We start from the raw sequence: 26966 nt of genomic DNA on the forward strand, positions 1-26966 counted from the left end.
CTGTTAGTTGTGGGTGGTTATTTTCTGTTTAGTGTTTGTATCACCTGTCAGAACTGTTTCGGTTATTCCTTTTGTTATTTTGTATTTAGTGTTCAGTTTCTAATAAATAATATGAACATGTATCACGCTGCACCTTGGTCCTCACCTTCTTCCTCTGAATGCCGTTACAGATAAAGTATCTACTTGTCAATATCTACTAAATTAACAAACATCATCAACCTAAACAACCTAAATTGATGATACATAATACGATGTATATTTGTATGAAATGTGTACAGATATGGTTTAGATCTAATAGATTTGCTGCTCTTGTGTTTTCAACATTAGTTTAGGATTGTCTTTGTTACCTCCGCCCTCAGCAGCAATATCCTGGTCCTCTTTCTCCTCAGCATCCGCCATAGCTGCCTCCTGAGCCTTGAGAATCTACAGAGTAAGACACACAAACCAATAACATCCAACACATATTGACAGGATCACTTTTTAAATTCAATTATGAGTATTAAAATGTAGCCAAATGTAGCCGTTTTCCCGGATGGCCTCACCTCCATCAGAGTTTCGATCGAGGCAAAGTACTTGGACCACCAATCCAACATGCTTTCATCAAACTCCTCCTCCTCCACCTCGTCTCCTCCCTTCTTCCTTTTCTTCTTCTTCCCTCCCTTCTCATCCTCCTAACATATCAACGCAAGGTTAGATTACAGGTTGCAGTAGGCCTTTTACTGTTTTCAAACTACCGTACTAACCTTTTCAAATAAACTGTCACGCACAAATGCTTTTAACATTGCTCCTACATTGACAAACAGAGACATTCCTAGATCAACGTCATAACACCTACCTCAATTTTAACCACAGCATCGGACCCCTGGAAAATACCACACAACATACTATATCAATCATTTTACAACTCAGTTAGGATGTTTTATTAAAGTTTATTACTAAAGTTAACATTCATTTAATGGTGTGAGATCTTACAGAGTCCAGCTTAACCATGGTCTCCATCTTCTTGATGGTGGGCTCTGGCTCATAGTTGACAATGATCTCCTCTGTGAGAGGACAACGACTGCATTAGTATGCACAAATCAAAGTGTAAGGGCACAGCGAGGTGTGGGTTTGTTTGTGCGTGTGTGTGTGTGTGTGTGTCCGTTTGTGTGTGTATGTGCGCGTGTGTGCGTGCATGTATGTGTGTGTACCTTGAGTGTTCCAGTTGTTGGCGTGCTTGTCTGCTGCCCGGTAAATGAACTTGCGTAAGGTGGTGACAGCATGGTTCCCCACCAGGGTGTAACGACCGAAAGCTCTGCAGTCCACCACTCTGATGTTCAGGGGAGGGTGGAGCAGCTCGTTCTCGGGCAGATCCTGGAGAACAACGAGTTCACAGTAAATGAATGGGCTAAATTTGGCACCTTTACGGTGTCATTTCCTGTTTGTTAAGAAGACGTCATATAACCAGATTACAACCAATTGTTACAATAAGGCAAAGATTTTGTTTGCATGACGCCGTCACAGTGTCATGAGAAAGTCGTTATTTTTTTGGTTGTTATTTGGTGAGATAACCAGGTGAACGATGGAATGATTTTAAAGAGAACTTACCACCTCAAACATCTTAACCAGGGTGCCGAAGTTGGGATTTTTCTTGTAGTTCTGGATGAGGGAAGACTGGACTCCTTTACCGGCACATTCTATGTCCACACGAGGCCTGTCCACCGCGGCTAGGTTGACCCTCTTCAGGTCCCTCAGGCCCCAGAACAACACCTACATTTCAGTAACACTTTATTTAAAGGGTACCCACATAAGGACTTCATAACACATTTATAACCCATACATTCTACATTCATAAGCAGTACATAAGGGTTTCATATGTTACATCAACATTTACAGTGCAATATTTACAGCTACACTTCCTGTATTTCAAGGCCAAGAGGAGTTTAATTCCCACCTCGATCCTGTACTTGCTGAGGACTGGTCTGATGCCCAGAGGGACTGGTAGGATGGGACCACGGTCCATGTCTGTAGGACCATCGATGGGCGGCAGGTCAGCTTTACCATGAGGACCAATCTAAAACATGAACAGATATAATATAATAATAATATAATATATGCCATTTAGAAGTGGCTTTTATCCAAAGCGACTTACAGACATGCGTGAATACATTTTAAGTCTGGGTGGCCCCAGGAATTGAACCCACAATCCTGGCATTGCAAAAGCCATACTCTACCAACTGAGCCATACAGGAGACTACAGACATCAACATTACTGATTCATTTGGGTCTAATCAAAGCATTTATAATTACATGTCTGGCAGACATTTCGTTTTGTTTGAGTGTTATTAAAGGCCCAGGGGATTTTAAAGGCCCAATGCACAAGATTTCCTGTGTTTCATATATATTTCCACACTATGAAGTTGGAATAATATTGTGAAATTGTGAAAATGATAAAAATTTGCTGTTTGAAAATACCGCCTGAAATTTCAGCCTGTTTGGTGGGATGTAGTTTTTAAAGATGCACTATGCAGAAATCACTCTGCCATTTCCCATTTGCAAAAATTCTAATAGTTTGCTTCATTTCAGCTTATGTGACAAAACAAGTAATTATAGTGTATTGTACCATCTAAACCGCTGTGAAATATATTTTCCATAAAACATTGTATTTTCTGCTGTTTGAAGCTGGTGTATAAAACCGAAAGTAAAAGACGTAAAAACGAAACTTAAGTACAGGAAGCATAGAAATAGCGCACATAGAACTGATCTACCGCTTCTTAGACTTGCTTTCAATGATAATGACAGGTCTATAACCCACATTTATATGTGAAGTTGGTCAGACCACTCAGACCACTCCCAGATAGTCATACAAAATTCTTGCTTGAGAAATTGCCCTTTGCTAAGAAGCTATTTTTGTTGATTTTGACCATTTTAATTGAAAACAATCACAGTAAGGTACTTAATTGTTACAGAGCAAAGATTTGATATTGAGACTAAAATGACTGCATTGGACCTTTAACCTAGGAAATCTCGGGAATACATCAACTTTGAAAGGCAACTTGAAAGTCAACTTTCAACTTCTACCAACCAATTTCCCTCTACTCTGGGACAAATAATGTGGAAAGTTGATCTATTGCCAGGCTCACCTGCAGCAGCTCAAAGGCCGCCAGCATTTCTCCAGCGGTGCAGTTCCCCCTATAGATCTGGTAGTACTCTAGTTGGGGAGGGAAACGTGGAGGTCCGTAGTGTTCATCCGCCATCTTGGTTATAGGCTTGGCGAAGGTCCTGCCCATGAACTCTGCTTTGCCCTGGAGTCACATCATAACAGGGAGACATGGGATACAATCAAAATATAACCCTGACCCTTCTGTGGTAAATCAAGGTCCACACTACGTCCACAAATATTAAGGTTGAAATATTTGAAAGAATGGTCTCTTTGGTATACTGTACAATCTAGAATCCAAGGAAATTGGCCGGTGTTTACATTACAAGCATTTTAAGAGTAAAATGTGACATTTAAAAAACACTACCATAAGAAATACAATAAAGGGTCTTCATGGCACGTCATTCATCAATATGTTAAGTATGGCATCAGCTTCACCTAACACAGAAGCATGGCTTGACGATGCACATGCTTCAAAGCTCAAGAAAACACAACAGAACAATGAAGAACAACTAGCCTGGTTCCAGATCTGTTTGTAATGCTTTGACAACTCGACCATAGGAGTTATCTACACGCACAAACAGATCTGGGACCAGGCTAGAAAACAATGGCAAGACACCCAACCATAACCACTGTACCACATAAGCAACACGCTTTCATTGAAGGAATGCAAGAGGGATAAGGCTGATGTCCAGTGAATTTGTCGTTTCAGCTAAATCTTATACCTCTTGCATGCCTTGGGCCAAGGCTCTCCAACCCTGTTCCTGGAGAGCTACCGTCCTGTAGGTTTTCGCTCCAACCTTAATCTAGCACACCTGATTGTAATAATTAGCTGGTTGATAAACTGAATCCATGTGTCTGAATCAGGCTCGTTACAACTGGGACTGGAGTTAAAAAACTTCAGGAGGGTAGCTCTCCAGGAACAGGGTTGGAGAGCCCTGCCTTGGAGCATAACGCTACTTCAAACTGTCAATCAGAATTCAGTTCACACTCTACTTATCCCGAGTAAAGGTCATCCAAAACAATGGTGTTTATGTTCAGGAATGAATTGTATGATCATCAGTTGAGTCAACATATACATTCTTTCAAATATAATTCATAACAATTCTGTCCAATCTGATACACATATAATGGGCCACATTCTTTTACAATGACGCTAACAAAGTACATGCTACAGTATCTCTTTCAAACGCAGAGCCTAATTCATATTTGAATGACATTTATGTTACTTAGACGACTTGAGCAGCAAGGAAAGAGTGGTCTGGAAACCTAAACGACTGTATGCGTTGTCAGATGATCAATTGAAATTCAGATAGAATCTGTTATGATAGATCTGTTCTGACATGAGTTCTAACCAGGCATCATGCTTACCACCGTGTCCTGGTCATAGATTTCTATGACGATGATAGGCGGGTCGTCCCTCAGTTCTCCGACTTCTCCAAACAGTTCTACGTTGTCATACACCATCAGCTGGTCCCAGGTGGGGCACAGTGTCTCATTCAGCACCTGGGCAGAGAGTGATATTCATTCATTGATTCATTAAATTCACTCACCATCTTGTTACTCTCATTCACCATTCTGCACCATGTCATTCTTATACGGACTCTTTAATTACTGGACCAAACTTCACCACTGTTCAAAGACGATAGTTATATTTGTGGATTCACTGTATTTTGTAATGAACGAACGAACAAACAAACAATCAAATCTAGTTGTCCTACCTCTGTGACCTGGCTGTGTGTGGAGAAGAAGACCCTGGCGAAGGGGTCTGAGAGGCCGCTGCTGTCTGCTGCAAACAGGCTGCGAGCCTGGTACATATGGACCCTCAGCTGGAAGATCTGCTTCACTGTGGAGGGGGAAGATTCACAAGCATTTATCAATGAGATACTCCAGTTTCCCTTATTCATAGTGATACAATATGTGCACAAAATTTGAATTTTAAGAAAATACATTTAGATTCAAAGTCAAAGTTCCCTGACGGTCTGAGGGCAGCCTGGTGGTCCCTAAGACCTAAGACCACAGGGGTAAGTCCAAGGGATTTGTCTACTCAAATCATTATATTTCTATGGAGATGTGTACACATGCACGGGACATTATCATCTCCCTTACTCATGTAGACCACAGATAACGTAAGCACTTATCCATGAGATTCCTTAGTTATCCCTTATGCGTGGTGATGTACGCGGCTCATCGGACACCATCGGTCTCCCTTACTCGTGTATGTGAGGCTGATGGGGGGAGCAGACTGCGAGCCAGGTCCTTTCAGCATCTTGTTCTCCTCGAAGCCGTTGGGCAGCCCAGACAGGAAGTCCTTCCTCTGACGGTTCAGACCCAGCCACAGGTAGATCTCTGTCTTAGCCTGCACTGTCCAGCCAGCTGCACCAAAGCCCTTCTTACCAGGCAGCTGGGGTGATAAGGCAAATTCATGAATGGAAAATCAGATGGACACACCAGTAGTGATTCAGATCGAGTGAAAAAGGGATGGCTGTAAATAATACAATCTTTTGGATTTCAAGCCAAATCAATAAGCAGACATTGGAAGAGGAAGCATGCATAGGTTTGGTTATGGATGTAGAGTAACTATGCACAGACCTTGAAGAAGATGGTTTTGACTTTGCCACAGTCCTTCCCAGTCTCCTCGTCCACCCCGGAGTGCAGGATGTCTTTGGAGGGGACACGGGCGTAGGCAATGCGCTTGTTGTTACTCATCATCCAGATGTAGATGTCAGGGATGCTGTGCTGCGGCTGCAATTACACATAGAGGAATCAAACAACCAATCAATCGAACAAATATTTCTTGGAAAATGTGTAGTTCAAACATATATACGTATACGATAAAAGAAAATAAATATGAACAAAGACTTCTTGAATGGTATCAATAGCTTTAGATATGTTAACAAATGATGTACGTACGGTATATGCACCCCTTACTGACTTACCTCATCAGCTAGGAACCTGAGCTTCTGGAGGAAGTTCTGAACCAGTTTGATCTTATCTCTCACTGTATTCTTCTTCACCTGCGTCCTGATGGTCTTAGCCTGCTGACCTATGCTCTCCTACAAGCACACACAACGAGACGATCATCATTTTTAGCACACAAACACATTATGAATCAATAAGATAAAATAGTAGATATAATAGTAGTGGTGGTTCCGTGTGGCTCAGTTGGTAGAGCATGGCACTTGAACGCCAGGGTTGTGGGTTTGATTCCCACAGGGGACCAGTATGAACAAATATGAAAACGTAAGTCACTTCAGATAAGAGTGTCTGTGAAATGCAGTAGGAGGGCAAGTCTTACAATGCATTATAACCACATCATAATGTATTATACCTGTAGGCTTTGAGTAAAGTGTTACCCACAAAGATAATATACAGTATATAATTATATTTGTAATTCTGTGGTGTTACCAACATAATATATACAAATTTCACAATAATCTTTGGCTCATGTGTGCCGTACCAGTTCCCTCATGCAGGACTTGAGTCTCTCCTTGTCCAGCTTGGTCCTCCCAGTCTGATTCTGGTCATTGTTAGCCAGAGCCAGAAATTGACTGAAGAAATAATGAAATGTTAGCCAAATTCTGCATCCCAAATGGCACCCTATTCCCTAAATAGTGCACTAATTTTGACCAGAGACCTATGGACTCTGGTCAAAAGTAGTGCACTACATAGGGAATACGGTGCCATAATTGTGTAAGTAAGTAGAGAGCAAGTATGGCTTGGCTAGGCTCAGTAGTGTGGAAAGGGTAAGTAGGCACCTGCATCCGTTGCCGAGATCCTCCAGGACCCCTCTCAGTCTGCGTTCCGGATAGGCCTTCTCTGTCTTAATGACCTCCTGAACATCGTTCAGACCCTCCTCCTGTTGACACAGTGTTATAGACACGTTAGAACATTAGGATGGGGCTGGGAATTGCCAGGGACCTCACGAAACAATATTATCACGAGATTTATGTGCCGATACGATATGTAACTGTATTGATTTTTCCCCCCCATCACTAGAAAATAATGTTGTAATTATGTTGTTTTTGCACATTTTGATGGGTATTAAGGTAATCGATTGACTCACCAGTTTATCTGCGATGTTGTCCATGATGTTGGCATTGTACAGTCTTCTTCTCTGGTCCTGCCACCAGCTCTTGATATAAATACATGGCTTCCTCTCAAAGTAAGGCAGGTGGAAATAGTTTCTGAAAGTTTGAAATGCATAAAGAGAGACACTGAAACCTGACCTAGTGAGATCTACGATCTGGTTGCAGTGAACAACAATCCCAGCGGGAAAACTAGCTGAAATTATTGTTATGAGAACTAGTTCACAAGCAGAACTAACGTCGTTTCAACCAGCTTTCCCCGCTGTACTGTAACACTCTGCTTATGTGTGTGTTGGGATCTGACCTGTCGGTGATGACCGGTTTCATGGGCGGGGTGGAGGACACTGAGACCAGGTCATTATCATCCCCCTCCTCTTCATCACTGGAACCTTGGATCAGCTCCGACTCCTCTTCATCTCCGTCTCCCCCACTCTTCTTCCCGCTACTCGACTTGGGTTTGGTCACGCCGTCAATTTCGCTCCCATAGTTACCTAGTTAAAAGACGCAAGTATAAAATATGATGATGAACATGACAATATACAGATCATCAAGGATTGGTTACCCAGACCCAGATTAAGCCTAGTCCTAGACTAAAAAACACAGGACTAGGCTTAATCTGTATCCAAGAAACCTAACATACATGTGCTACCTGCTGCCTTAGTATTATGGTATAAAGTGAAGTCAGTTTTATTGATATGATAAGGCTGAATTCTAACCTGAGTTCTATGTGGCTTAACTTTGCACTGATGTCAAGGGGAGATGGGTGAGTACTGAAGCTACCAACCTATCGTAACCTCGAAGCTGATTGGTTTGTCCCCGATCTTCCTGTCAATCATGGTGGCCTCTAGGAACACCCCGAAGAGGAAGAACTCCTCTACTTTCCCCGTGGCGCTCTAGAGGAAGAGACACAAAGATTAACATGGACATACATTATAACAGGAATAATTATTCCACCTTCCCAGTGGAATTCTGGATGGATAGGGAGTAGAGACATAAATATTAATTTGGAAAACATTATCAGGAAGAACACCTCCACTTTCACAGTGGTGTTCTGGATGGATGGAGAGACAAAGATTAAAAGGATACTTTGGGATTTTGGCAATGATGCCCTTTATCTACTTCCCCAGATGAACTCATGGATACCACTTTTATGAGTTAGCGGTAGTTTCGCAAGCCAATGCTTACCTGCGTTAGCGCAATGACTGTTAGTCTATGGGTATCTAGTAGCATGCTAGCATTGTCATTCTGTCATTGTGCTAACGCCAGTTAGCATTGGCTCGCAAAATTACCTAGCTTCCTTCGTACTGGACACAGAGCGATACAAATTGTATCCACGAGTTCATCTGACTCTGGGCAAGTAGATTGCCAAAATCCCGAAGTATCCCTTTAATATGGACACCCTCATATGTGATAATTAAGCAATAAGGCATGAGGGGATGTAGTATATGGCCAATATACTAAGAGATGTTCTTAAGCACCACAAACCCCAGAGGTGCCTTATTGCTATTATAAACTAGTTACCAGCAAAAATAAATGTTTCGTCATACCCGCGGTTTACAGTCTGATATACCACGGCTGTCAGCCAATCAGCATTTAGGGCTCGAACCACCCAGTTTATAATTAAGCAATAAGGTCCGGGGGTGTGGTATATGGCCAATATACCACGGCTTTCAGCCAATCAGCATTAACTGGAGATGTATGCCTTGATAATGCTGTGATGCGTACTATATGGTGTCTGACATATGAAAATATAGTGTATAAGAGTATGGTGAGTATTTCAAATGATGACTATGAAAATACTGAGCATGCTGAGCTCTAGTTCAGGACTCTGGCGAAGACCAGAGACGCTTACATAGACGCTCTTTCGCTCGACCGGCTCTACTGTGTGACTTACATTGTCTGAACACATAAAAATACCTCCAGTAATGGAAACAGTCAGTTAATAATGTAGCATCAGCGATCGGGCTAAATAAAGATGATCAATAATTTAGTCAGATTGCACTGTGATGACCTGTTTGTTGTGAGCTGTGAGTCACAATAGGAGGGTTTATCTGCTTGAACAGTCACCCATGAGAGGGAGGGAGAGACAGAGAGAGAGACACACACACACACAGAGACACAAAGAGAGAGAGAGAAAGAGGTAGAGACAGTGTGTGTGTGTGTATGTGTGTACGGGCAAGCATGTGTGAATATTTACATACATGCATGTGTGTGTGACCCACCTCTGAGATGTTAGGCACCCCCTCCACCTGCACCTCGGTGGAGCTCATGATCTCCGGGGAGGAGGTGTCCAGGATCTCCACACCCAGGCTGACCAGCAGGCGGGCTCTGAAGGACACCCCCTCCCCCAGACCCTCGTTCAGGTCCTGGTGCTCGTCCATGATGGTGTAGCTACGAGTGGAGCCATACATGTTCACCCAAGCCGGACCCAGGGTGGGAAGGAAGCCTGGCAGAGTATGGGTGTAAAGAGCATGGCAATTTGGAAAGTGCTTTTGGAGATTGGAGCGGTAACACAGCCAACTCCGGACCACACACTGGCAAACCGCAAAACGCCTCTCTTGTCAGTTACAATTTGTCAGACTATTTCATGAGGTAACACTTTCACAATTTGCTTCAGCTGGGACTTGGCACCTATTGCACTTTCCTTTACTCCATACAAACACCAAATATAACAAATGAAAGACACAAGAAAGAAACACAATACACAGTATCTTCTGAATTAAGGGAAACATTTCTACACTGAAGAACCTTTGTCTCCATCATTGGCGATCTTTCTCAGGTCAATGAAGTGTGTTCCGAGGGCCACGTCGTTCACTTTGTCCGAGTCTCGGATTTGGACCTTCATGCGTTTGCAGAGCGGTGGAAACATCTCAGTGAAGACGATCTGCTCGTTCCAGATTGGCTCGTAGCTGCTCTTCTGGATAGATGTTTTCCCCTGGGATCACAAAGCAGTCCACTTAAACAATACAATAAAACAAGTTGTGCCCATTGCATATAACATAACATAGCATAGTATACAATGATGAGAGAAAGTTTGTGAACCATTTAGGTTTTTCTGTATTTCTGCATAAATTTCACCTAAAATGTGATTAGATCTTCATCTAAGTCCTAATAATAGATCAAGTGAACATGATTAAACAAATAACAAAAACTATTGTACTTTTTCATTTATTTATTGTGCACATTGGTCCAACATTTGATTTCTTTGTCGGAAAAAGTATGTGAACCTCTAGATTAGGTATTCCCAAACTGGAGTACGGGGGGGGGGGGTGCCGTCGGGGGCACGCCAAATAAAAATGTGATTCACATTTTAAAAATCTATATATAATAATAAAAATACACATTTTATTTCACATTTTCAAACAGTCCATTTATATTTTCCAATGGGGCTATACATTTGGGGGGTTTTCTCGACTGAGTAGCCTTGTTTCACTGCCAAAAATAAAATTAAACCATCTAGTGTTCAGCAAAATAACAACAGAATGTCAAATACAGGTAGCCTAGTCAAATAACTAACATTCAATCACATTAACCGTTACTCTCTCACGGGAATCCTTCACTCTTGCGCAGATATTTACAAATGAAACATGACAATTTAAAAAATAAGCCAAAGGTTTTTTTTGACTGAGAATGAAGACAACTTTTGAGTAGTAAGACATGTTTAAAAGCAACAGATACCATTAATAAGAAGGGGCTAGAAGCATCTTATATGGTGAGCTACCAAGTGGCTAGGACAGGCAAGCCCCATACTATTGTGGAGGACATAATTCTCCCTGCTGCTGTGGATATGGTTGAGACAATGTTGGGGGGAAAGGCCGAAAAAACTATACAGACAATATCTTCATCAAACAATACTGTTTTACGACACATCAGTGACATTGCAGGAGATGTTTTGAAACAATTTCTGCTTCGCATACAAGCCAGTGAATTATATGCGTTACAGCTGAATGAGTCAACAGACAGGGCGGGCCTGGCACAGCTCCTGGTATATGTCCGTTACGTTTATGGGGAGTCAACTAAGGAAGACATCCTCTTCTGCAAACCACTGGAAACCAGGACAACATGAGAGGATATTTTTTAAGTACTCGACAGCTTTGTGACATCAAATGGACTTTGGTGGTCAAGGTGTGTTGGTATCTGTACTGATGGCGCAAAAGCCAACGCAGGGAGACATAGTGGAGTGGTAACGCGCATGCAAGCAGTTGCTCCCAAAGTCACTTGGGTACACTGCAGCATCCACAGAGAGGCTCTTGCTGCCAAGGGAATGCCTGACAGCTTGAAAGACGTTTTGGACACTACAGTGAAAATGGTTAACATTGTTAAAACTTTCATTACTGACCATCATTTTCACTTGTCTGACCGCTTGCATGATGACGAGTTTCTCACGACTGGCCTATCTGGGTGATGTTTTTTCTCCACTGAATGATCCGAATCTAGGATGACAGGGACTTTCCGCAACTTTATTCAGTGTGGGGGACAAAATTGAGGCTATTATTAAGAAGTTGGAGCTCTTCTCTGTCTGCATTAACAACACACAGGTCTTTTCATCATTGTATGATTTTTTGTGTGCAAATGAACTCAAGCTTACGGACAATGTCAAATGTGATATAGCGAAGCACCTGAGTGAGTTGGGTGAGCAATTATGCAGGTACTTTCCGAAACGGACGACACAAACAACTGGATTCATTATCCCTTTCATTCCCTGCCTCCAGTCCACTTACCGATATTTGAACAAGAGAGCCTTTTCAAAATTGCAACAAGCGGTTCTGTGAAAATGTAATTTAATCAGAAGCCACTGCCAGATTTCTGGATAGGGCTGCGCTCAGAGTTTCTTGCCTTAGCAAATCGCACTGTTAAGACACAAATGCCCATTGCAACCACGTACCTATGTGAGGGTGGTGTCGTGAGTATTAGTTAATGTGACGACTGCTGCTCATCGAATGATTAAAGGTTTCTAATTGCGTGATTAAATGAATCAAGCAACTATTAACTCATTAACCTGGGGCACCATGGGAAAATTTGTTTTATTGAGTTTCTATTTCCCAAATTAACTCAAAGAATATCAGAATATCGATTTTACAACAGTCGCTAATTAATCAGTTTCCTCTACAATCTCATTCTGAACGTCGCATAATCCGTGAATCTGCACGGATCCGGGTCCCACCAATGAGTTCGTACCACACCAATCTTAGTGGATTATTTATTTACTAGAAAGCTAAAATGATGATAAAAGATACACATACTGTCACGGCCATCGAAAGAAGTGGACCAAAGTGCAGCGTGTTGAGCGTACATTTCATTTTATTATAGAATGTCGCCAACAAAACAAGAAACAAAATAAACGACGTGAAGCTTCCGAGGGCTATAGTGCCACTAACAAGGTCACAATCACAGGTGGGAAAAAGGGCTGCCTAAGTATGATTCCCAATCAGAGACAACGATAGACAGCTGTCCCTGATTGAGAACCATACCCGGCCTAAACATAGAAACACAAATCATAGAAATAAAGGACATAGAATGCCCACCCAAATCACACCCTGACCAAACCAAAAAGAGACATAAAAAAGGCTCTTTAAGGTCAGGGCGTGACAGTACCCCCCCCCCCCCCCCAAAGGTGCGGACTCCGGCCGCAAAACCTGAACCTATATGGGAGAGTCTGGGTGGGCATCTATCCGCGGTGGCGGCTCTGTTGCGGGACTTAGACCCCGCTCCACCTCTGGCTCACCCCACTTTGGTGGCGCCTCTGGTGCGGGGACCCTCGTCGCGGGCCCCGGACTGGGGACCCTCGCTGCCGGCCCCGGATTGGGGACCCTCGCTGCCTGCCCCGGACTCGGGACCCTTGTTGCGGGCCCCGGACTCGGGACCGGACTGGAGGCCGTCGCTGGGGGCTCCGGACTGGAGGCCGCCGTTGGGGGCTCCGGACTGGAGGCCGCCGTTGGAGGCTCCGGACTGGAGGCCGCCGTTGGGGGCTCCGGACTGGAGGCCGCCGTTGGAGGCTCCGGACTGGAGGCCGCCGTTGGAGGCTCCGGACTGGAGGCCGTCGCTGGAGGCTCCGGACTGGAGACCGTCGCTGGAGGCTCCGGACTGGAGACCGTCGCTGGAGGCTCCGGACTGGAGACCGTCGCTGGAGGCTCCGGACTGGAGAACGTCGCTGGAGACTCCGGACTGGAGAACGTAGCTGGAGGCTCCGGACTGGAGCCGTCGTTGGCGGCCTGGTCCTTGGAGAGGCACAGGACGAACCAGGCTGGGGGAGACCTACTGGAAGCCTGGTCCTTGGGAGAGGCACAGGATGGACCGGGCTGTGGGGGAGCACTGGAGATCTGGTGCGTATCCCTGGCACCACTCTTCCCGGGTGAATGCCCACTTTAGCCCGGCACCTCCAGAGCGCAAGCACAGGTCGAACCGGGCTGTGGGGGAGCCCTGGAGATCTGGTGCTTGACACTTGCACCTCTCTCTTGGCTGAATGCCCACTTTAGCCCCGGCACGGGCGGAGCGCAGACATAGGACGCACTGAGCAGTCACAGCGCACCGGAGACACAGTGCGCAGAGCCGGCGCAGGATACCCTGGGCCGAAACGGCGCACCGGAGACCAAGCGCGCTGAGCTGCCACAATCTGCCCTGGCTGGATGCCACCCTAGCGTGGCACTTGCGGAGAGCTGGCATATAGCGCACCGGGCTATGAGAGCGCACTGGAGACACCGTGCGCTTTACCGCATAACACGGTGCTGAACCCGTACCACGCTCCTTACGGTAAGCACGGGGAGTTGGCTCAGGTCTATACCCTGATCTGCCACTCTCCCGTATGCCCCCCAAAAAATGTTTTGGGGCTGCCTCTCGTGCTTGCTCCGCTGTGCCAACTCCTCGTTCTGTCGCCGTTCCGCCTTTGCTGCTTCTAGCTCCTCCTTACGACGGCGAAATTCACCAGCCTGTGCCAGGGTCCCTTGCCTTCCAAATATCTCCTCCCATGTCCATTCCTCCAGAAAGGGCTGCTCCTCCCGGCCACGCTGCTTGGTCCTTTGGTGGTGGGTAGTTCTGTCACGGCCGTCGAAAGAAGTGGACCAAAGTGCAGCGTGGTGAGCGTACATTTCCTTTTATTATAAAATGTCGCCAACAAAACAAGAAACAAAATAAACGACCGTGAAGCTTCCAAGGGCTATAGTGCCACTAACAAAGTCAACTACCCACAATCACAGGTGGGAAAAAGGGCTGCCAAAGTATGATTCCCAATCAGAGACAACGATAGACAGCTGTCCCTGATTGAGAACCATAGCCGGCCAAAACATAGAAACACAAATCATAGAAATAAAGGACATAGAATGCCCACCCAAATCACACCTTGACCAAACCAAAAAGAGACATAAAAAAGGCTCTCTAAGGTCAGGGCGTGATACATACACAAAACACAGTCTAGGCTATTGATTAGAACTTAGTATAACGGGCCAACACACTATGGCGCGTGTTACCCAAAATGGGGATTTAAAAGAGAGAGAAAAAGAGAAAGTACACGGGAAAAATATACATTTGAGTGCATTTGTCAGCTATGCTTATTTTAACTCTAGCCTTGCCCCGAACTGCCGCTCTTATGGGTCAGAATATAATGATGTAATTACGTGTGGGAGTTCTCAGATGGGAAGCTCGCGTGGGTCGTTTAGGCTTCTCAATGACGCACTTCTCCGGCGCAACTCTCTGGTTGTCCTCACGATGTCAGTGTCCTTTTGGTCTGATTCCTCGCCCTTGCTCTGGGAGGGGTCTTCTGAGGACAGACAGCTCTGTAGCTCAGGGCTCACAGCGTAGGAATGAAACAGTGTAGATACCACGATTTGATGGAGAGTGGCGGTTAGGTGGTCCGGCTTGAATTCACTCGCTTAGACACAGCTACTCATCAGTAGCATGGGTAGAAAAAGATTTCTTTGTCTTCAACCTTGGGTTGAGTTTTGGGTTCATTGACTTTTTAGACCTTGGCTGCAGCTCGGGTCACTTAGTCTGGTCTGTTAATTCTTAACTCTCATGTCTTATACCCTCGGGTCAGAAGTGGGCGTATCCGCCTTTAGGGCAATTCTCTGGGCGTACCAAGTTAAGAGGCAAGGTCTAGATTTTACTCAATTTTAGACAACTAACTTCACATTTCATCTTTACCAAAACATTCTCTTTGATTTGGACATTTTCCACACAACGTACAATGTATAAACATCAAGCATATCCTAGGAAAACTCTTACAGTTACAATGTTTTCGTAATAACGTCATCTATTAACCTTTAATAACAAAACCAAAATGACATACATTTTCATATTCCATCTATCTTCATGACCACCATTGTGGCTGACGGAAACCATTGTTCCAAAGTCCCTTTATTGCATGTTTAATGTTCTGAGGCTGGTTCTCCATAGTGACAGGACAAAGGAATGTTGTCTGTGGCCTAAGATTTACCATGGGCGTGAGGGGTCATAAAACCCCCACATCTTCAGACCCCTAGATCTCTCCTCCTCTGTTGGGGGTGGAGAATAATTGTGGTGTTGTGGTCTCCTGTAACCTGACCAGGACAGTCATGACAGTGGATTCTCCGCCCTCACTAGCATACAAACATAATACAGGCGTGTGTGGAAAATTTTAAGACTGGAGACTCCTCTCCCACACAACCCAACATTGCAGAGTTAGGCGTATGCCTTTCAAGCACACCCTTCTCACTTACATTACCTGTGGTGGCATTCACACCTTTTTTGATGAACAAATAAGTTTTATGTAATATGGCTAAATAAGAGCAAAATTATGATTATTATTATATTATTATTGTGCCCTGGTCCTATAAGAGTCTTTGTCACTTCCCACGAGCCGGTTGGGACAAAAACTCACACTCATTCTTATGTTTAATTAATGTATCGTATAGTGTGTGTGTGGCAATCTTACAATGATGGCAATAAAACAACATTTGCGAGTGCGCTGACACCTGGTGCTAGAGGGGTACGCAGCTGGGGTGAATGTTTGAAGGGGTACAGCTATAAAGTTTGGGAACCACTGCTCTAGATTAATCAGCTCAATTAGTGTAGCAAAGCAGTAAACTTTGAGTATTTTGGTCCCATTGTCCTTGCTACTCATGACTACATCAAGCTTGTTTTGTGGTGTTTTGGAAGACCTTTTGCCCAATAGTAACTGAATGGTGAATGATGACTGGAGTAATTCTCTTATAAGTGAGCAGATGATGTCACGTTCTCATAATGAGGAGACCCAAGGGCAGCGTGATTAGCGAACATACCTCTTTAATATAAAAGAGAGAACACTGAACACGTAAACAAACACAACAAAACGAACCGTGAAGCAATATGGCTAGTGCAGAAAGGCAACTAAACATAGATAACAACCCACAAAATACCCAAGAGAATATGGCTCCTAAATAGGTCCCCAATCAGAGACAACGATAACAGCTGCCTCTGATTGAAAACCCAATCTAGGCAACCATAGACCTATAAACACCTAGACTAGAGCAAAACCTAGACATACAAAAACCCCTAGACAATACAAAAACTAAACAACCACCTTGTCACACCTGACGTAACCAAATAATAAAGAAACAAAGATAACTAAGGTCAGGGCGTGGCAGATGAGATGTTCTGAGACACCTATATTAATCCTGATAATGCCATTTAGAAGAACATGAATAATGATGAATGAGAAAGTAAGTCCAGAGGCTACAACAAACATGTAACATCTCACCATTACCATTAACAGGGGAGATTGCATATTTGGGGGGGGGGGGGGATCTTTTTGCCTCTTGAGCCTCTCACTCATCATTATTAATTAATCAATTCAGTTATCCATAATCATGGTAGCATCCACATGAATGTAGAAATGTTCAGATACATATTATATTCTTAATAACAATAAAAGTGACTCCAAAATCGTAGACATTATTCACCATTCAGTTCCCGTTAGGCAAAACATAACCCAAAACATAACCCGAATAAACTGCAAATGCATCCAATGAGCTTCTAGAGTCAAAAGTGTCGTATTTGGTCCCATATTCCTTGCACACAATGACTACGACACTTTTGACTACTTTAAATCACTTAATTGAGCTGATTAATCTAGAGGTTCACATACTTTTTCCAAAAAATAAGTTGAATGTTGGACCAATTTGCTCAATAAAAAATGTAAAAGTGTTATTTGTTTAATCATGTTCACTTGATCTATTATTAGAACTTAGATGAAGATCTGATCATATTTTAGGCCAAATGTATGCAGAAATACAGAAAATCCTGAAGGGTTCACAAACTTCCTCTCACTAGGGTACGTGGGACGCTAGTCCCACCTGGCCAACATCCAGTGAAATTGCAGAGCGCCAAATTCAAAAACAGAAATACTCATTATAAAAATTCATAAAACATACAAGTGTTATACATCGTTTAAAGATGAACTTCTTGTTAATCCAACCACGGTGTCAGATTTCAAAAAGGCTTTACGGCGAAAGCATACCATGCGATTATCTGAGAACAGTGCCCAGTAGACAAATCATTACAAACAGTTACCAGCCAAGTAGAAGGTTACACAAGTCAGAAATAGAGATACAATTAATCACTTACCTTAGATGATCTTCATATGGTTGCACTCACAAGACTCCCATTTACTCAATAAATGTCCGTTTTGTTTGATAAAGTCCCTGTTTATATCCAAAAACCTCTGTTTTGTTTGCGCGTTTTGTTCAGTAATCCACAGGCTCAAACGCAGTCACAACAGGCAGACGAAAAATCCAAATAGTATCCATAAAGTTCGTAGAACCATTTCAAACAATTTCAAACAATGTTTATAATAAACCTATTTATAAATAATAATAAATAGGTTGTTTTTAGTCATAATAATCAATAATATTTTAACCGGACAATAACGTCGTCAATATAAAAGGTAAACAAGAAAGGCGCGCTCTAGGTCGTGCGCATGAAAAAGCTCTGGGACACTGCAGTGTTCACTCATTCAGAGTGGTCTTACTCCCTCATTTTTCAGAATACAAGCCTGAAACAATTTCTAAAGACTGTTGACATCTAGTGGAAGCCATAGGAAGTGCAATTTGAGTCCTAAGTCAATGGATACTGTAAAGGCATTCAATAGAAAACTACAAACATAAAAAAATCCCACTTCCTGGATGGATTTTTCTCAGGTTTTCGCCTGCCAAATCAGTCATGTTATACTCACAGACATTATTTTAACAGTTTTGGAAACTTTAGAGTGTTTTCTATCCAAATCTAATTTTATGCATATCCTAGCTTCTGGGCCTGAGTAGCAGGCAGTTTACTTTGGGCAAGCTTTTCATTTGGAAGTGAAAATAGTGCCTAGTGTTAACGTAGCATAGAATAACATAATGTAACATAGCTTAACATAATGTAACATAACATAACACAGCACAGCAACAGAACAGTGCTATTACTTACCCTCTGGCCAGCGAAGAGTATTTGTACATAAGGGTCCACAAGGTCCTTGTTCTCCCCAATGAAAGCCTTCTTGACATTAGCCATGATGCTGGTGTTCATCTTGGGAAGGCCCTCAGCTCTGTAGATCTTCACATAGTAGCGAGCCCACTGACGCTCCGCGGGAACCCCCTCAGGTAACAGGAGGTTACTGAAACCACAGAATTAAAGACAAACACTTGTAACACATTGCATTGTATCTCTATGACTAAAAAAGCAATAGAAAGTAATCAAGATTTGTGAGATGGGAGAGCTTTCACAGGAACTCTAGAGCTTGGCCTATTGCTGCTTTTATTGCTACAGGATTACGACTACAGTTTTACTACTACAGTATTATTACTACATTATTACTGCTACAGTATTACCACTGCAGTATTATTACCACAGTATTACTGATAAATTATGACTACCACGGTATTATTACTACATTATTGCTACTGCAGTATTACCACCGCAGTATTATTACTACATTATTACTACTACAGTATTACCACCGCAGTATTATTACTACATTATTACTACTACAGTTTTACGTATACATTATTACTACTACAGCATTGCCACATTATAATTACTACAGTATTATTACCACAGTATTACTACTACAGTGTTATTACTACATTATTACTACTACAGTATTACTACTGCTGTATTATTACTACATTATTACTACACTATTATTACTGCACTATTATTACTAAATTACTACTACAGTATTACTACTGCTGTATTATTACTACATTATTACTACACTATTATTACTGCACTATTATTACTAAATTACTACTACAGTATTACTACTACATTATTACTACTACACTCATATCCCCAATAATATGTTGGTCGTTTACCCTTCTATGTCATCTTCGGTTTCGGTGGCCTTGTGTGGAGTCTTGATGTTGTCTCCTTTCCCCACGACGGCGATGTCACATTTAATGTAACCTTTGCACCCGGCAGTGATGTCATCAGGGTCAGAGAGAAGGGCCCATTTGTGGAAAAACTGGTGTTCTATTAGACAAAAATAATTTAAAAAAGCGACATTCATATGTGAGGTATACTGATCAGTACCAGAGTCATAGAGTATAGACATAGGTCACTAGAAGCTACTATGTTTCCAACTATTTCTCCCTGACCTGGATGCGAGTAGACGCTGCCTACATCCAGTTTGAAAGAGCCAACCAGAGTCCCACTACGCAGGAGGTTCTTGGAGTGGATTACCTGAGGAATGGATGAGCAAAGTGAAGATTGCAATGTGCATCATTAATATGTGACCTGAGTTGAATTTTATGAATGACTGTATAAATGATGGACACAGTGATCGAATCGAATCAAATTGTATTTGTCACATGCGCCGAATACAACAGGTGTAGTAGACCTTACAGTGAAATGCTTACTTACAAGCCCTTAACCAACAATGCTTTAAGAAGTGAAGTAGAAAAACGTGTTAACTAAAAAAAAGATAGAAAATAAAAGTAACAAATAATTAAACAGCAGCAGTTAAATAACAATAGCAATAGCAATAGCGAGGCTATATACAGGGGGTACCAGTACAGAGTGAATGTGCGGTGGCACTGGTTAGTCGAGGTAATTGAGGAAATATGTACATGTAGGTAGAGTTAAAGTGACCATGCATAGATAATAAACAGAGAGTAGCAGCAGCGTAAAAGAGGGGTCTGGGTAGCCCTTTGATTAGCTGTTCAGGAGTCTTATGGCTTGGGGATAGAGGCTGTTAAGAAGTAGACTTGGCGCTCCGGTACCGCTTGCCGTGCGGTAGCAGAGAGAACAGTCTATGACTTGGGTGGCTGGAGTCTTTGAACATTTTTAGGGCCTTCCTTTGACACCGCCTGGTATAGAGGTCCTGGATGGCGGGAGGCTTGGCACCAGTGATGTACTGGGCCGTACGCACTACCCTCTATAGTGCTTTGTGGTCAGAGGCCGAGCAGTTGCCATACCAGGCAGTGATGAAACCAGTCAGGATGCTCTCGATGGTGCAGCTGTAGAGCCTTTTGAGGATCTGAGGACCCATGCCAAATCTTTTCAGTCTCCCGAGGGGGAATAGACTTTGTCGTGCCCCCTTCACGACTGTCTTAGTGTGTTTGGACCATGATAGTTTGTTAGTGATGTGGACACCAAGGAACTTGAAGCTSTCAACCTGTTCCACTACAGCTCCGTCGATGAGAATGGGGGCGTGCTCAGTCCTCCTTTCCCTATAGTCCACAATCATCTCCTTTGTCTTGATCATGTTGAGGGAGAGGTTGTTGTCCTGGCACCACACGGCCAGGTCTCTGACCTCCTCCCTATAGGCTGTCTCGTTGTTGTCGGTGATCAGGCCTACCACTGTTGTGTCATCGTCAAACTTGATGATGGTGTTGGAGTTGTGCTTGGCCATGCAGTCATGAGTGAACAGGCAGTATAGGAGGGGACTGAGCAAGCACCCCTGAGGGGCCCTCGTGTTGAGGATTAGCGTGGTGGATGTGTTGTTCCCTACCCTTACCACCTGGGGGCAGCCCGTCAGGAAGTCCAGGATCCAGTTGCAGAGGGAGGTGTTTAGTCCCAGGCAGGGTCCTTAGCTTAGTGATGAGCTTTGAGAGCACTATGGTGTTGAATGCTGAGCTGTAGTCAATGAATAGCATTCTCACATAGGTGTTCCTTTTGTCCAGGTGGGAAAGGGCAGTGTTGAGTGCAATAGAGATTGCATCATCTGTGGATCTGTTGGGGCGGTATGCAAATTGGAGTGGGTCTAGGGTTTCTGGAATAATGGTGTTGATGTGAACCATGACCAGCCTTTCAAAGCACTTCATGGCTACAGACGTGAGACCTACAGGTCAATAGTCATTTAGGCATTTTACCTTAGTGTTCTTAGGCACAGGGACTATGGTGGTCTGTTTGAAACATGTTGTTATTACAGACTCAGTAAGGGACAGGTTGAAAAAGTCAGTGAAGACACTTGCCAGTTGGTCAGTGCATGCTCAGAGTACACGTTCTGGTAATCCGTCTGGCCCTGCGGCCTTGTGAATGTTGACCTGTTTAAAGGTCTTACTCACATTGGCTACGTAGAGAGTGATCACACAGTCATCCAGAACAGCTGATGCTCTCATGCATGCTTCAGTGTTACTTGCCTCGAAGCGAGCATAGAAGTAATTTAGCTCGTCTGATAGGCTCGTGTCACTGGGCAGCTCGCGGCTGTGCTTCCCTTTGTAGTCTGTGATACTGGAGTTTGCAAGCCCTGCCACATCCGACGTGCCTGTTTGATGGTTCGTCGGAGGGCATAGCGGGATTTCTTATAAGCTTCCGGGTTAGAGTCCCGCTCCTTGAAAGCGGCAGCTCTACCCTTTAGCTCAGTGCAGATGTTGCCTGTAATCCATGGCTTCTGGTTGGGGTATGTACGTACGGTCACTGTGGGGACAACGTCATCGATGCACTTGTTGATGAAGCCAGTGACTGATGTGGTGTGCTCCTCAATGCCATCGGAAGAATCCCGGAACATAATCCCAGTCTGTGCTAGCAAAACAGTCCTGTAGCTTAGCATCTGCTTCATCTGACCACTTTCTTATTCAATTAAAATCAAATCAAATCATTGCTCATTGCTCTCCGTTCATTTAGATAGGGAGGGGAATTATTTCATAACTGTTTGTATGTATTGTGGTAAAGCTACTCACCGATAGCTTCAGGATCTTGTCAAACATAACATCAGGTGGGACGTGGAAGTCAAAGACAAAATACTAAAAGAGAAATGTGACGTAAAATAAATGTATCAGTGTCATGAATTTTCTGTTATTAAAATGTGTAACTTTATTGAAATTATACATGTAGCTTTATTGATGACCATACATGTAATTACAACGCTTTAGACCTTGTTATCATCATCATCATTCTCCTCATCAACCTCCTCCTTCTTATCATCAAACTCATCATTCCAGGGCAGGTTGGTTACCTCATTGTAGTATGGGCAGTTTGTCGACTCCTTCATCTGAGTGTACTTCTTATCGTCTCCGATCTCCACACAGACTACTGGATCCATGTTCAGCCCCACTAGCTGCCTGGCCTCTATGACGGTAACACTAACCTGGTGAAATAGGGTTATCATGTATAAACACTCTTTGTTATAGCAATGTTTTTTAGATGCTGATTATTCCTTGATTCATTGAACATATATTTAAATTTACTTGGAAATCCATTGGTCTCCCGGCACTAGGTTCCATCTTAATGTCTGGTTTTGATCTGATGTTATAGACATGTTAGAAACATGTTTCAGTGTGATTAAATCAATGCAGACTTTCATTTCAGAATTCTGTAAACTACAAGATACTACATTGTAAACAATGTAATTGAATCATTAGTCTTCAATCCAAAACTCAGAGTTTGCTTCTATGTTATCTAACTCTATAGAATTGTATTTTATGTGTAAATTGAATGGCAAACCACAAGCAACATAGAACTGTGCTCTGTGCTTACCTCTTGTTGGAGACATTTGTGGTGACGGCTGTGACTGAGGCCAGGGAGATGGTGTCGGGGTCAGGACCCCCTCCCCCTCCCATGAAGTCCAGGTCCTCTGTCTCCAAGATGGCTGCCTCATCGCCTGGACAATCACAGTCAAGGAGGCCACACCTGTCAGAACAGCCTGACAGGATGACGATAGCTAAGCTTGACAACCACCCTTTTAGGTTATTTGTGTCACTTTTTGTATTGTTTTTATTTTTGTTTGAATTTAAGTTTAATGTTAATGTTATTATTTTCAATGTATCATAGGATATGTTAACATTTTCCTCTATATTTTTCTCTTTTTCAGAGAGTATCAGAGAGTGATTAGGACCAAAGCTTGTATGAAAGCATTTGGTGTAGCTCCATTATTATTACAAGAAACAATTGGGGTGGGTGGTGTGTGTGTGGTGTGTGTGTGTGGTTGTGTGTGTGGTGTGTGTGTGTGTGTGTGTGTGTGTGTGTGTGTGGTGTGTGTGTGTGTGTGTGTGTGGTGTGTGTGTGTGTGTGTGTGTGTGTGTGTGTGTGTTGTGTGTGTGTGTGTGTGTGTGTATATTGTGTGTGTGCGTATATACGTGTGTGTATATATATTATATATATATATATATATGTATATATATATATATGTATGTGTGTGTGTGTGTGTGTGTGTGTGTGTGTGTGTGTGTGTGTGTGTGTGTGTGTGGGTGTGTGTGTGTGTGTGTGTGTGTGTGTGTGTGTGTGTGTGTGTGTGTGTGTGTGTGTGTGTGTGTGTGTGTGTTGTAGCATACTGTACCTCTTCCTCCTTTTCCGTGGTCTGACTTATGGCCACGTGATTTCTTCATGATTCAGAAGAGTCCTTTTCTAGCTCTGTGAAGTAAATAGAATTCAGGTAATTTTGTGGGAGGTTCTTGATTGCGACATAGACTACGTTTTTTAATTAATAAATAAACAAATAGTGCACTGTGGATTCGATTGATTTGAGCTTTTAGGATCCCTATATAGTGCACTACTTTTGACCAGAGCCCAAGTGCAATATGTAGGGAATAGGGTGCCATTTCAGACACACATCAGTCTCCTCTTATGGCAGAGTATAACCGTTAGTGGATGCGTCACAAATGGCAACCAATTTCCAATATAGTGCACTACTTTTGACCAGAGCCCTATGGGTGAATAGGGTGCCATTTGAGACTAAACCAGTGTATTTCTTAAGGCAGGTAGCCTGGTTTCCACCACACCCTCTTCTGGCTCCGATGAGGAGTTTAAATCATTCACATCCCATAACCTTAATACAGTGTCTTCAGAAAGTATTCGTACCTCTTGACTTTTTCCACATTTTATTGTGTTACAGCCTGAATTCCAAGTGGATTAAATAGTTTTTTCCCCCTCAACTCTCACCCAGCTACACATACATCATGAAAAAGTGAAAACATGTTTTTAGAAATGTTTTCAAATGTATTGAAAATGAAATACAGAAATAGCTGATTTACCCCTGTGTCAATACATGTTAGAATCCCCTTTGGCAGCAATGAAAGCTGTGGGTCTTTCTGGGTACGTCTCTAAGAGCTTTGCACACCTGGACTTTTTTGAAACAATTTTATTTTTCAAGCTCTGTCAAGTTCGTTGATGATCATTGCTAGACAGCCATTTTCAAGTCTTGTCATATATTTTCCAGCCAATTTAAGTAAAAACTGTAACTAGGCCACTCAGGAACATTCAATGCCGTCTTGGTAAGCAACTCAAGTGTATATTTGGCCTTGTGTTTTAGGCTATTGCTGAAAGGTGAATTTGTCTCCCAGTGTCTGACGGAAGGTAGACTGAACCAGGTTTTCTTCTGGGATTTTGCCTGTGCTTAGCTTTATTCTGTTTCTTTTTATCCCAAAAAATTCCCTAGTCCATGCCAATGACAAGCATACCCATAACATAATGCAGCCACACATATGCTTGAAAATATGAAGAGTGGTACTCAGTGATGTGTTGTATTGGATTTGCCCCAAAGATAACGGTTTGTATTCAATTCATATCTTTGCCACATTTTTTGCAGATTTACTTTAGTGCCTTATTACAAACAGGATGCATGTTTTGAAATATTTGTATTCTGTACATGCTTCTTTCTTTTCACTCTGTCGTTTAGGTTTGTATTGTGGAGTATCTACAGTGTTGTTGATCCATCCTCAGTTTTCTCCTATTACAGCCTTTAAACCCTGTAACTGTTTACAGGGGTGTAAAGTACTTAAGTAAAAATACTTTAAAGTACTACTTAAGTGTTTTTTTGGGGTATCTGTACTTTATTTTACTATTTATATTTTTGACTACTTTTACTTTACTACATTCCTAAAGAACATAATATACTTTTTACTCCATACATTTCCACCGACACTCAAAAGTACTCGTTACATTTTGAATGCTTAGCAGGACAGGAAAATGGTCCAATTCACACACTTATCAAGACAACATCCCTGGTCATCCCTACTGCCTCTGATCTGGCGGACTCACTAAATACAAAAGCTTCATTTGTAAATGATGTCTGGAGTGTGCCTCTGACTATCTGTAGATTTTATTTATTGAACCTTTATTGAACTAGGCAAGTCAGTTAAGATCAAATTCTTATTTACAATGATGGCCTACCCCGGCCAAACCCAGACGACTCTGGGCCAATTGTGCGCCGCCCTATGGGACTCCCAATCACAACCGGATGTGATTCAGCCTGGATTCAAACCAGGGACTGTAGTGACACCTCTTGAACTGAGATGCAGTGCCTTACACCGGTGTGCCACTCGGGAGCCCAAAATAAATTTCAAAAATATATATTTTGTGATTATTGCTAATTTTGCGGGGGGGATTATGTGTGTATTGCTAGGTATTACTGCACTGTTGGAGGTAGAAACACAAGCGTTTCCCTGCCCCTGCAATAACATCTGCAAATCTGTGTACGCAACCAATAAACTTTGATTTAATTCGGCAAAATGAGTAGAATGACATGAAATTTGTTATAAAGTTGCTAAATCTTCTCTCTACCTCATGGCAAAATGTGTAGAATTGCAGCAAACTTGTTTAAAAACTGCTAAACTATGTTCTCTACACCCCATATCAAAATGTGTAGAATTAAAGCATACTTGTTTAAAAACTGCTAAACTATGTTCTCTACGCCCCATGTCAAAATGTGTAGAATTAAAGCATACTTGTTTAAAAACTGATAAACTATGTTCTCTACGCCCCATGTCAAAATGTGTAGAATTGCAGGAAATTAACTCTAAAAATTGTTTCTCTCCGCTGTCAAGAGGGGGCCTGCAAAAATAAGTGTGGGGGGGGGGTAAGCTGATGCTTTAAATTAAGCTGTGACTATGTTATACACAACAGCATTGCTATCCATGAATTCTATCGGAAAATGTATATAATGATGTTCATACATACCATACAAGAAAATGGCACACTTTCCTTTTCTTCAAACCAACTCCCAACGGTTCCTGGTGAAAGAAACAAACCAAACTCTGAGGGCAACGAAATAGTTATCCTATATAGCCATTTTAGACATTTACACTGCAGAAACAGAAAGGTCACAAAAGTGAAGTTGAGCTAAAAAGAACATGGTTTGTCCAGGGCAGGAGTTGGGCTGGAGTGATGTGATATGTCAATGAATAGTGTATGAGTGTTGAACCTGAGACAGACAGGTAACTACAACTAAATAGGTTGGTGAGAGAGAGACGTCATCGCAAACGGAGTGTGCCAAGCCAGACAAGCCAGACAAGACTTGTTCTACCACGTTACTGCAACTTTTTTATAAGACATTAAAGTTCAGATATGCAAACACATACAGCACATTCGAT

At 42.7% G+C, this 26966-nt stretch overlaps 1 protein-coding gene across 1 annotated transcript; it reads right to left on the reverse strand.

The window, feature by feature from the left end:
• Window positions 1–291: 291 nt before the first annotated feature.
• LOC111963077 (otoferlin-like) lies at window positions 292–23984 on the reverse strand. The gene is made up of 28 exons (XM_023986292.1): window positions 23936–23984; window positions 23137–23260; window positions 22848–22902; window positions 22616–22747; window positions 22341–22403; window positions 19815–19899; window positions 19533–19689; window positions 18646–18832; window positions 9976–10162; window positions 9450–9673; window positions 8012–8120; window positions 7532–7718; window positions 7206–7326; window positions 6898–6998; window positions 6600–6690; window positions 6079–6195; window positions 5732–5884; window positions 5354–5543; window positions 4861–4985; window positions 4511–4645; window positions 3123–3284; window positions 1934–2053; window positions 1588–1749; window positions 1191–1353; window positions 973–1043; window positions 836–862; window positions 543–671; window positions 292–423 (listed from the first exon to the last, which is right to left on the reverse strand). Exons 1-28 carry the CDS (start codon window positions 23982–23984, stop codon window positions 292–294), a joined length of 3558 nt encoding a protein of 1185 aa, XP_023842060.1.
• Window positions 23985–26966: the final 2982 nt, after the last annotated feature.

Source organism: Salvelinus sp. IW2-2015, linkage group LG4q.2 (assembly GCF_002910315.2).
Source record: "Salvelinus sp. IW2-2015 linkage group LG4q.2, ASM291031v2, whole genome shotgun sequence".
In the NCBI taxonomy this organism is placed as follows: domain Eukaryota; kingdom Metazoa; phylum Chordata; class Actinopteri; order Salmoniformes; family Salmonidae; genus Salvelinus; species Salvelinus sp. IW2-2015.

Bases quoted from the DNA above. Each gene is read 5' to 3' on its own strand.
- LOC111963077 (XM_023986292.1), bottom strand. From the start codon at position 23,984: ATGAAGAAATCACGTGGCCATAAGTCAGACCACGGAAAAGGAGGAAGA. The intron at 19,690-19,814 runs GTCAGGGAGAAA...TTTGTCTAATAG, and splicing joins CAGCGTCTACTCGCATCCAG to AACACCAGTTTTTCCACAAA. The intron at 7,327-7,531 runs GTCAGATCCCAA...TCAAACTTTCAG, and splicing joins AAACCGGTCATCACCGACAG to AAACTATTTCCACCTGCCTT.